This window comes from Hippichthys cyanospilos, chromosome 13 (genome assembly GCF_059441005.1).
Source record: "Hippichthys cyanospilos isolate Australia breed blue-spotted pipefish chromosome 13, RoL_Hcya_1.0, whole genome shotgun sequence".
Taxonomy (NCBI): Eukaryota; Metazoa; Chordata; class Actinopteri; order Syngnathiformes; family Syngnathidae; genus Hippichthys; species Hippichthys cyanospilos.
Genome location: NC_142381.1, coordinates 7,209,544 through 7,222,210, shown reverse-complemented (window position 1 = coordinate 7,222,210; position 12,667 = coordinate 7,209,544). Strand labels below are relative to the sequence as shown.

The window sequence follows — 12,667 nt, the reverse complement described above, 5'->3', positions numbered from 1 at the left end:
AAGAGAGTGCCGTTTTGCATGCTTACAACGTCTGACGTATTGCGGTTTGTCAGTCTTGGCGAATGGTTCACATCAGTCAATCTTACAGACGCTCACTTTCCTGTCTCCATCGCGCTTCATCAGAAGACGTTTTCTGCGCTTTGCTTTCAGGGGCGCCCACTGGCAGTTCCAGGTGCTTTCGTTCGGCCACTCACTCTCACCAAGGGTGTTCACTCACTTCGTGAAGGCGGCCCTTGCTCCCCTGCAGGCGAGAGGTAGGAAAATTCTCCCGTACCTGGACTGATCTTCGCGCTGTCTCATGCTCAGGTGGTCAGGATACTAACTACCGTGCTGCTTCGTCACATCTCTCGGTTAGGGATTAGGGTGAAGTCGTCTTTGGTTCTGTCACAACAGAACACCTTCGTTAGGGGGTTGCTGGACTCCATGGCCATGCTGGCCCCCGCCCTTCACTTCAGCGAGCGAATGACATTTTGTGTGTCCTGGGGGTTTTCGCCTTAACACGCGCTTTCCTTTTGGAATTTTTTTTACTCCTGCTAGGCAAGTTGACTACCCTCATTGCGGTGGTTCCTCTGAGGCTCCTATACCTTAGTCCCTACATATGGTTGAGTGGCTTTCACTTGGATGCCAAGAGACATCGGCACCGATGCCTACAGGTGTCTTGTCGCTGTCTTCTCGCATTGGCCTTGTGGCACCTATGTGCTTTTGTGGCTGCTGGCGTTCGGCTGGGAGTGGTGCTGTCTCGCCGGCAAGTGGTATCCAGCGATGCCGTCTCTCTGGCTGAGGTGCTGTTTGGCAGCACAGGCTCGCTCAGGAGCATTGGTCGTCGGCGGATACCGCAGACCACATCAATGTCCTGGTACTTCGAGCCATGCAGCTGGCCTTCATCCCCTTCCTGCCATTACTTCGGGGTCGGCACGTCCTTGTGCGGTCAGACAATACCTCGACAGTTTTCCACATCAATCATCGGGGGGGTACCAGGTCCATCAGGCTGTTGTTGGTCGCTGGAGCCCTTCTTTAATTGCTGCCACCCATCAGCTCAGTCTGCAGGCTGCCTACCTTCCGGGTGTCCTGAACCAGGTAGCGGACTCGTCTCGTGGGGTTTCAGCGCCAGGGGAGTGGCGTCTACAGCCGGAGATTGTGCTTGTATATGAGCTCGTTTCGGCCAAGTGGAGGTCGACCTCTTTGCCACACTAGAGTGGACTCACTGTCCCCTTTGGTTCTCTCTGATGGAGGTCAGCAGTCCACTGGGGCAGGATGCCCTGGCGCACTCATGGCCGTTTTGTCTCCCATACGCCCCGCCCCCCCCCTTCCCCTGATCTGGACGGTGCTTCAGAGGGTCCATCAGGAGGGCCACACCCTGTAGCTGATGGCCGTTTTGGCCGACACGGACATGGTTCCCTCTGCTCCACAGCCTGTGTTTTGCTGACCCTTGGCAGGTTCCAGCCCGTGTGGCATCCCCACCCTCATTGACTTCGCCTGTGTGTGTGTGTGGCCTCTGAGGGGCCTGACCCATTGATGAGCTGCTGCTCTGATTCAGTCAGGTGCATTATTGTCAACGGCAGGGCTCCTTCCACGCGGTTGTTGTCTAACAACAGATGGGAGTTCTTTGTGTCGTAGTGGATGACGCTTGCCACGGACCCAGTGGCTTCCTCTATAAGGGTCGCTCACCTTCCATGTTGAAGGTGTATGTCGCTGCCAATGCGGCCCACTACGCGGCGGTTGATGGCGACCTGATAGGGCGCCACTCGCTTGTTTCTTCTTCATGAAAGGGGCCTGGTGTCTCCGACCCTACAGTGTGCCATGCACCGGTGCCTGGAACCTGTGCGTAGTGCTTAATTTCTTGTGCCAGCCTCCTTTTGAACCCCTGTGTGAGGTGCCTTCAAGTGGGTTTCTCTGAAGACTGCGTTTTTGCTCGTTGTTGTCTAGGCCAAATGAGTTGCAATTGCATGCCCTGTCCTGTCATCCCTTCCTGCGTCAACAGGCACCCTGATGGAGGTGCGGTCACTCTGTAGCAGAAAGCGCTTTTGTTCTGAAGGTGCAACCCTCTACCTATCTCAACAAACCTTTTGCGTATTATTAGTTTCGTGCCCCCGCCTGGGGACGCTGGGACCTCCGCCGGCTTCTTGTGCCCTGTGCGGGCACTGCTTCCTTATGTCCTTATGTTTGTCTCACTGGATCGTTAACGTGATCACGCATGCTTGCGGGGATTTGGAACACCCCTTACCTTCGAGTGTCTGCAGCCCATTCTACTAGGAGTGTCTTGACTTCTTGAGCTCGACTGAAAGGGGTTCCCTTTGAGAATGTTTGTGCTGCTGCTTCCTTGTCGTCACCTGACACTTTTGCCAGGTTCTACTATGTGGATGTTGCAGCCCCCCATTCTATGTACTGTATATGCTCCTGGGCTCCTTGGGGGCATCTATGTAAGGTTGAGGTGAATAGCGTGGTCTCCTCGTGACTTCGCTGTTATACGTCATTCCTAGGTTTTACCACCGCCTCTGGGGTGATATAGAACGGCAGTTACGTGTTTAATAGTGGTTCTATGATCCCCGAATGACCACTAGAGTTACTTGTCATTCGAATTCCTTGTCCTCACGTTGTTTGCGCAAGTCTGTTCTGAAGGACAGACTAACGGGTGACGCTGCCTTATATATGTCCCTGGTGTCCTATACATGAGGTTTTTGATGGTATACATTCTCATCTTGCGCTTGTGCGAAGGCTTATTCCGTGCTTTTATCACCGCCTCTGGCAGTCATCCGGATATAACCACTGTTACATATATAACTGTTGTTTTGTGTTGTGGGGTCCAGCCAAGCATACTGGTCAACTCAGTCTTATGTGTTTAAAACAGTGTGTCTGCTTTGACAATTACTCTGATCTTTCTGGTTTTGTGGGGTGCAGTCAAGTATTATGTCCATGTGATACACACACTTGTTGCTTGTTTTACTGTGTTTGTGGGGACCCCGTAACATATTTTAAATTGTTCCTATAAATGGTAGTTAACAGTGTTTTTCATCTTTGATGGACAAAACTACAATCAGAAATTGTGTCTTCTCGTAATTGATAATGGGCTCAGATTCTACCAGTCACTCGAGGCGTCACATACGGAGACTTTAGGCTGCGTCAGGCTATCTTGTGCACCGTTTCCCACTTCGGTGGTTTTCTGTTGGCAACATAGGACTCAAATGTCAGCTCTATTGAGTAGAATGTATATCGTATGAGGGCCAAAAGTCATAAAAGTATCAAAAGGTGATTTATGTAATATTACTTCATAATTTATATCAATGTTCAACATTTTTAGGATGAAGGACAATCGACTGTGACCAAATCTGCAGAGCCAGTGATGACCAGGGCCGCACAGCAGCCTTCTCAATGATCTACAAACTCAGAGGCAGAGGTACGTATCCCATTGGCTCAACCTGACTGGTCTTAAGCTGTTGGCGTTGCCGTCTCATAGACCTCTGCAGATTACACAAGTCTTGGAAAGTATGTTGTGTTCCCTCGTAATAGTCAATAAAGCGTTCAGTCTGATATAGGGTTTACTCAGATTGTTGAGTATTGTGGGGTCCAGTTAAGCAACTTGGTCAACTCAGTCTTATGTCTGTAAAACAGTGTGTCTGCTTTGACACTTACTCCGATCTTTCTGGTTTTGTGGGGTCCAGTCAGCACTTGTTGCTTGTTTTACTGTGTTTGTGGGGACCCCGTAAAATATTTTAAATAGTTCCCATAAATGGTCGATAACAGTGATTTTCATCTATGACGGACAAAACTGCAATCAGAAATTGTATCTTCTCGTAACTGATAATGGGCTCAGAATCTACCAGCCACTCAAGGCGTCACATATGGAGACTTTAGGCTGTGTCTGTCTATCTTGTGCACCATTTCCACTCTTGGTGGTTGTCTGTAGGCAACGTAGGACTCAAATGTCATTCAGAACAGCACAATACTGTCAAGGGCAAGTCATTTTGGAATAAGCTCTATAAATTGGATTCACATAATTTCTGAAATGGTTATTGTATAAGGGCCAAAAGTCAAAAAGTATGAAAAGGTGATTTATGTCCTATTAGATTGTTAATTATATCAATGTTCAACATGTTTAGGATGAAGGACAATCACAATTGACTGACCGAAAGGGCGGAGCCGGTTATGACCAGGCCCGCACAGCAGCCTTCTCAGCGATCTACAAACTCAGAGATAGAGGTACGTATCCCATTGGCTCAACCTGACTGGCCTTAAGCTGTTGGCGTTTCTGTCTCATAGACCTCTGCAAATTACACAAGTCTTGGAAAGTATGTTGTGCTCCCTCGTGATAGTCCATCAAGTTTTCAGTCTGATATAGGATTTACTCAGGTTGTTGTGTATTGTGGGGTCCAGTTGAGCATTTTGGTCAACTCAGTCTTATCTCTGTAAAACAGTGTGTCTGTTTTGACACTTACTACAACCATTCTGGTTTTGTGGGGTCCAGTCAGCACTTGTTGCTTGTTTTACTGTGTTTGTGGGGACCCCGTAAAATATTTTAAATAGTTCCCATAAATGGTAGTTAACAGTGATTTTCATCTATGACGGACAAAACTGCAATAAGAAATTGTGTCTTCTCGTAATTGATAATGGGCTCAGAATCTACCAGCCACTCAAGGCGTCATATACGGAGACTTTAGGCTGTGTCTGGCTATCGTGTGCACCATTTCCACTCTTGGTGGTTTTCTGTAGGCAACATAGGGCTCAAATGTCACACAGAACAGCACAATACTGTCAAGCGCAAGTCATTTGGAACAAACTCGATGAAGTGGATTCGCATAATTTCTAAAATGTTTATTGTATAAGGGCCAAAAGTCATAAAAATATGAAAAGGTGATTTATGTCCTATTACTTTATAAATTATATCAACGTTCAACATGTTTAGGATGAAGGACAATCGACTATGATCGAATCTGCAGAGCCGGCGATGACCAGGGCTGCACAGCAGCCTTTTCAGAGATCTGCAAGCTTAGAGTTAAAGGTACGCATCCCATCGGCTCAACCTGACTGGTCTTAAGCAGTTGACGTGTCTGTCTCATAGACCTCTGCAGATTACACAAGTCTTGGAAAGTATGTTGTGCTCCCTTGTGATAGTCAATCAAGTTTTCAGTCTGATATAGGGTTTACTCAGATTGTTATGTATTGTAGGGTCCAGTTGAGCCTTTTGGTCAACTCAGTCTTATGTCTATAAAGCAGTGTGTCTGCTTTGACAATTACTCCGATCTTTCTGGTTTTGTGGGGTCCAGTCAGGTATTATGTCCATGTGGTAAGCACACTTGGTGCTTGTTTTACTATGTTTGTGGGGACCCCGTAAAATATTTCAAACTGCTCCCATAAATGGTAGCTAACAGTCTTTTTCGTCTTTGACGTACAAAACTGATATCATAAATAGCCTCTTCTCTTAATTGATAATGGGCTCAGAATCTACCAATCACTTATGCTATCTCATACGGAGACTTTAGGCTGCGTCAGGGTTATCTTTGTCACCATTTCCAACTTTGGTGATTTTCAGTAGGCAATGTATTACTCAAATGTCATTGAGGAGAGTGCAATCCAGTCAAGAGCGAGTCATTTGGTATAACCTATATTAATTGGCTTCACCTATTTTCTCAAATCTTTTTATTATGAGGGCCAGAAGTTGTAAAAGTATGAAAAGGTGATTTATGTTGTGTCGCTACAAACGCAAGAGAGATTTTTGTAAACATTGTAACAAGGCTGACTGGCATATATTACAAGTGCATCACAGTAGACCATGTTACGTGGGCAGACCAATGCACCAATCACTTTGTGCACAGATACTGTATACTGTATGTGGTGGAAAGGCAGGATGAAGTTGCACTGCGACAGCACATCAATGAATGGGTTAGTTGACGATGCTGAACTAAATGCACTGTGAAACGGTCTTGAATGAATTGTGCTAAAGATTGTTTTTTTAAGTGTTTTTGATTTGTTATATTTTTCTTTTCTTTTTTTAAAGGTTGGAACCCTGTCAAAGAGGCATTGGGTAAAGAAGGAGATCCTGGACATCGATAAACACATGATGACCTTCATTACACTGTCCCACGGAACAGTGATTGTGATAAGTGCCTTGAAAAATAACACTTAGCACTCAAAAACCACAAAACAGTGTTTTCAAAACCTACAAAATCTAACATGCTTGTGCTGTATCGAACAATTTAAAAGTTCAGAAGGGAAAAGAATAAATGCCTGTGTCCCCTTGACAAATTCGTCAAGTGGCTTTGCAGTATTGTGTGATGCCTTCAGTCTGAGCAGATTCAATATAATACTGGTTATTCTCATGAAAAAAAAAACCTGTAAAACAATTCCCCATATACAGAATACTAACATGAGTCTGCCAGTTGTTTCACATTACTGTTTTGGAGTGACAAATGTGGAATGGCTCCACAAAGTAGTGATAATACGAGTTGTCTGACATTTGTGTAAAGGACTATGGAAGGGTACCCAGGAAGGTTCTAAAACCAAACCGTGTGTGAGGGGTACCCAGGAAGGTTCTAAAACCAAACCGTGTGTCAGTGGTACCCAGGATGGCAGAAAAACCAGGTAGTGTGTAAGGGAAACCCACAAAGCCAGAAAAGCCAGACGGTGTGTATAGATACTAACCCCAGAAGTGATGAAAACCAAACATGTCCCCACATGGCAGTCTGTACTCAGGTCAATTCCTCAAACTTTGCCTAAATGGGAATTTGAAGTGATGATAATTTTTCCCCCGATTTTAGGATGTTGCCTGATTTTTTTCAGGGCTGTAGAGCCTTCAGAAAGGTGGGTTCCCACAAAGGGGGGTCTGGTCTTGTGTCCCATCAATGTAACAAAAACAAGTATGTGTGTGTGTGTGTGTGTATATATATATATATATATATATATATATATATATATATATATATATTTTTTTTTTTTTTTTTTAATGCTATTAAAAATACCCAAGAGCCAGTATCAGCATCACCTAGAAATTTCATGGTTTGATTCGACAAATAGAAAACGCATTAAATATTTAGCACTCATTTAGTCTCAGTCAGAGAGGGTGCGTGGCTTTGCCAAATCTGGTCAAAATTTAGTCTTTTTTTTTTTTTTTTAACTAAACATTATCTTCCTTGAAAATGAGTCTCTCTTAGAGTGTGTTTTTGCCAATAAGTAATTCCTCCAGTTGGCGATTATGCATAAACGCTCGCCTCATAACGCTGAAGTTCACCAGCTGTTTCTTGCCTGCGGGCTGCAAATGTAACTTAACATCTTGTTTTTTATTTTATTCATTTTTTACTTTTTCCAAAGGCTTTCTGAGCAAGCAGCACTTCATCATCATTGTGCCATTGAAGGAGTACAGTGCAGTATTCATGTCCATGTACAAGCCCAGGAATTGAACCCCTGACAGCATGCATTTCAAATAGGTTCTGTATCATATGTCACATCTGCTCATATTCTAGTCTTATTCTAAAAGCGAAATTAACTATGATACCGTATTGTATAAAATACAAAACACAATAAACAATTAAAAAGCGTCATTAAAATTGTTACCATTTTATAAATAAAAAGAATAACAAATGATTTGCTGCACAACAACATGACTTGACTTATACTCCAGGGATGAGCAACTTTACTCAAGGGGATACAAAACTTGTTTTTAGCAGGAAAAGTTCATATTCAGCAGGAAAAAGTTGATATTTTCTCAATTATTTTAACTACCCCATAATTGTTTATGTACAATTAATACTTTTTAAAAATGCAATGCACCCATTTGATGCTGAGTATATAAAAACTTATAAAGGGGACAGTCGGACTGTGGGGCCTCATGTAGCCTGCAGGCCAACACGCTACCCATCTTTAGCCAGATTTCCACGGACACGTCTATTCCAATCAGAATGAATCGGACTGATTGATCTGACTGAAAATGCTCCAAATAATCAGAAAGAAAAGGCCTAATCCAAATAGAATTTAATTTGGAATTTGCCAGAACAAGCGTCATGTACATAGTTGGGAATAACTAAGATGCATCCAGTTCGATTCTAAACAGATAAATATATGCCATCTTTCTTTCTCATAGCTGACATATGACACTTGCTCAGCACACAGTGGTCTTGGGGGCATATTGCACCCCCATGTTAACAATTTATCTGCAGAAACAATCCAGACCGAAATCGGGAATTGTAAAGGAAAGGTCCAACCAGAGTCACTCACTGAGTTTGTGTTGTGTCGGTCTTGTTTTCCAGAGCCGTGACAGAATGGTGGACTGCTTGAGCAAAGTCATGCTGCACACGGTCATCTCATGCTGGCAGCCGGTCCTGGGACTGGCCCTGCTGGCCGTCTTCGTGGGCTCCTCTCTGGGTTGCCCCTCCCGCTGCGAGTGCTCGGCACAGACCAAGGCCGTGGTGTGCCACCGTAAGCGCATGCCCACCATCCCCGACGGCATCCCGGGCGAGACCAGGATACTGGACCTGAGTAAGAACAAGCTGACCATGATCAACCCGGATGATTTTGTCGCCTTCCCGGGCCTTGAAGAACTCGACTTGAGCGGGAATATCATCAGTTACGTAGAACCGGGTGCCTTCAACGCTCTATTCGGCATGCACTCGTTGAGCCTGAAGAGCAACCGGATTAAGCTGATCCCTCTGGGCGTCTTCTCGGGCCTGGTCAACCTCACCCGGCTGGATATGAGCGACAACAAGATCGTCATCCTCTTGGACTACATGTTCCAGGACCTGCACAATCTCAAGTTTTTGGAGGTGGGCGACAATGACTTGGTTTACATCTCGCACCGTGCATTCAGCGGACTTCTGAGCCTGGAGACGCTGGCCCTGGAGAGGTGCAACCTCACCGTGGTGCCCTCAGAGGCCCTCTCGCATCTGCACAACCTGGTCAGCCTGCACCTGCGATACCTCAGCATCAGCACTTTGCATCCATACTCCTTCAAAAAGCTGTTCAGGCTGCGCCACTTGGAGATTGACCACTGGGCCTCGCTGGACCACGTCCCGGCAAACACCCTGCACGGCCTCAACCTCACCACCCTGTCCATCACCAACACCAATCTGTCATCCTTCCCCTACCAGGCATTGAAGCACCTGCCCTTCCTGACACACCTCAACCTTTCCTACAACCGCATCCGGCACATCGAAGGCGGAATGCTGATGGACCTGGTTCGTCTTCGCGAATTTCACCTGGTCGGCGCTCAGCTCACTGCCATCGAACCGTACGCCTTCCAGGGCATGCGGGGACTGAAGGTGCTTAATGTCTCTCACAACCGACTGGACACGCTGGAAAAGGGAGTGTTCCAGTCCCCGGAAGCTTTGGAGGTCCTCCTCATTGACAACAACCCGCTTGTGTGCGACTGCCGCCTCATGTGGATCTTACAGAAAAGGCACTCCATCTTGTTTGGGGATTCCCAGCCTGAGTGCAACACGCCAGAGGGGATCCGCGGCAGGCCTTTCCAGGAGTTTAAGGAAAGCCTGCTGTCCTACTACGTGACCTGCACCAAGCCAAAAATCCGGGAGAACAAGACACAAACGGTGACGGTTGACGAGGGCCAGCACGCTCTGCTGCATTGCAGTGCTGAGGGGACGCCGAGACCCACCGTGTCCTGGGTGTCCCCGCGGCGGCGCATCCTGACAGCCAAGAGCCACGGCAGGGTGGCGGTGCACAACAACGGCACCCTGGAGATCAAGTCGGCCGAGATTCAAGACGGCGGCGTCTACCTCTGCCTCGCCTCCAACACGGCTGGCAACGACACGCTGATGACCTCGCTGGCTGTCAAGAGCCTGGGCTCGCTGTATGCCAACAGGACCCAGTATTACACCGACCCCAGCAACACCACTGCCAATGGAACCGCAGGCGTCACCCTGGGTTTGGACCTCAAAACCATTTTGGTGTCAACAGCTATGGGTTGCTTCACGTTTCTGGGTATGGTCTTGTTTTGTTTCCTGCTCCTGTTCGTCTGGAGCAGGGGCAAAGGAAAACATAAAAACAACATCGACGTGGAATACGTGCCTCGATCCAAGTCCAACGGCACCAACGTGGACTCGGCCGACATCCAAGCCGGTCCTCATCGTTTCAACATGAAAATGATGTGACTTGTTTTATAGGGAAAAAAATCTTTATCGTGTGTGGAAAATAACCCCAAAGTACATTCTATTTTTTTGCAAACAGAACCACAGCCAACAAAGGTGGTCGCAAAAGACTTTGGGGTAAGAGACAATGAGCGGGACCTTGAATACAATGCTTGCAGGATGTCGAATTTGCTTCAGCACAGACATGGAGTGAACAGTTTCCAGGAAATTAAGTGTCATTTATCTGCTTTTTGAGATTTATATGTCCTCTCCTGAAAAAAAAAAAAAAAAAAAAAACAAGAATGCCCTTTGACTTCTCTGGGTTGGATCTTCTGGACTCGGCTGAACCGTGTACAGTCCTAATTTGTATCCTACGCTAAAATAATATTTGTTGAGTCTTGCACCACATGCTACATCACCCATCTGGCCAACCAATGACGGCGACCATCGCTTACTCTGTTCGATACTTTTGACCGTGTGTACCAAATGCTTTGCTATTCTGTACACCTCCTGTATGTACATACTCATTCAAAAGAAATATTCATAGCAATATTCATGGGATGCATTAGCCAAAACGGATATAACCCTATATTGTATGTTCAGCAAAAAATGAAAAAAAAAATGAAATAAACATGAATAACACTTGAGACTTTTCAAGTACCCATAGATTCAGGAAGGGCTTCAATGTGTGATTGAGTCCCTGCTCCCCCACGATTGACTCAAAAATAAGAAATATGAACAAATACATATTTATCAAATAAAATATTTTATTTATTGATGATGTTAATGAAAAATCAATCCTCACTTGCTGTCAGGTGTCCAATTTATTACCTGGACAGACCCTTGGATGAACATGAACCACCGTTTTGTCCGACTTTAGTGTCTTTCTATTCCTTTGAAGTGTACCTTTTTGGCCCATGTGTCAACTTTTTGGCCCGTGTGTCAACTTTTTGCTACAGTGATATTTGCATCGTTTCTTTCTTCTTTCCCCGTAGAAAAAAAAAAGACTTTGTTGTGGTAGTTCCTCATTTTGTTGTTTAATCATTTAGATTGTGACAATTAAAAAAATGTATGTGGAATAAATGCCGTTGTATTTGTACCTGTGACTGAAGTCAACTTTATTAATGACACAAAGAGTCTATCGTATCATCGTGTAATTAAAATAAATATTACAGCTGTGCCTTGAGATACAAGTTTAATTCGTGTTTCCAATCACCTTTCCCCACTGAAGCAAATAGAATTTATTGAACCAATTCCAACCTCCCAAAAAATGGCAAAACATGTTTACAACTTCTTTCACAACAACACACAAGAGTATTTTAATGAAAAAAAAAAACACAAATGGGCGAGGGAACCCGCACGGGCTCGGGGAGAACATGCAAACTCCTCACAGGAAGGACGAAGCCAGCTGGATATGAGCTCGGGTCCCTTGAACTGTGGGGCAGATGTGCTATTTACTGCGCCAACGAGTTTAACATTTTCAATGATTATTTTATTCGAATAAAACTTTACTCACTATTGAGTATTTTGTGTTGTGGACATTATGAAATATCGTAAGGTAAAGACTGCTTTCTAACAATTATAATGGTACTTCCATGGATAGAGTCACTTCTCCTACAACGCCTCAAGCTACGGTAGGTTCGAACACACTCGAAATGAAAATTGAAAACCTAGTTTTTATTAAACTATGGTTGAGGACTTTCTAGAAGTGCCATGTATGTTTTATAAAATGTGTTGAGGATTAAAGTATGTTTTTTTTTACAGCCCTTATGAAATCTTTGCTCACTGCCCTTTAAGGTGAACACCTGAACAACCTGTTCTTGTCGACATTGGCACTTTGACGACTTCGAGTTACAAAATAAGCTGTAGATATTACCACTGTGCCTGATGCACTTCACATAATGCACTAAATTATTGAACACATGGCGTTATTTTCTATGTACTGTACATGCATCAACAGAAGTGCATTGTCACAGTTGATTGCAATTCCATCGTCAAAATGAAAGAAAAAAATGGATATTTCTCTATGATTCCATATGGAGCTACTGCTTGTTCAGAAAGTATATTTTTTGATTGTTCCCCAGTTTGTGACGTTTCGTTCTTTTTGCAGATCCACACTTCATCCTTTAATCTCAGGGAAGTGAAGCAGATTGAGTGCAGCAGCTGGGGTGTATTGACATCTAGCAAGCAAAACTTGACTCATGTTCAAAAAATATAAAGTTAGAACTTATTTTATGTCACTTTATGAAGAGGTATGTGGTATGCAATAATTTGTTTGTGATATACTGGATCTTCCTGGATCATTTGAAGACCCAATTTCAATCCCTAACAATGTCTTGAAGGCAAATTTAAAGCCTAATCTTACTTAAACCATAACACAGCCTATTTTGAAAACCTAACCTCACCTTTAAACCAAAATCTTTCAGCATTTTGAAACTAATTTCAATCGTAACCCGGTTTTGAAACAATAATGCTGTTTTGAAATACGGGTGGCACACTAACTCTGGGTTGAACCTTTAACCCTATTTTCAAACCATAACTTGAGCCCCTACAGCTGTGTTGACCCCAAACCCTGACTTAAAACCCTAACCACGTTTTGA

General features: G+C 44.6%; 1 protein-coding gene across 2 annotated transcripts in view; it reads left to right on the top strand.

Moving 5' to 3' along the window:
- Positions 1 to 11,241, top strand: part of LOC148413670 (leucine-rich repeat and immunoglobulin-like domain-containing nogo receptor-interacting protein 2) — a 169,985-nt gene extending 158,744 nt beyond the window's left edge. Inside the window, exons 5-6 of one of the 2 annotated variants that reach the window (XM_088431478.1) lie at positions 7,303 to 7,418; positions 8,238 to 11,241. In XM_088431478.1, coding sequence (XP_088287604.1) covers positions 8,250 to 10,091 — 1,842 coding nt within the window. In that variant the 5' untranslated portion in view covers positions 7,303 to 7,418; positions 8,238 to 8,249 and the 3' untranslated portion in view covers positions 10,092 to 11,241. The remainder of the gene's footprint in view (positions 1 to 7,302; positions 7,419 to 8,237) is intronic. The other variant, XM_088431477.1, reaches the window with a different exon arrangement.
- Positions 11,242 to 12,667: the final 1,426 nt, after the last annotated feature.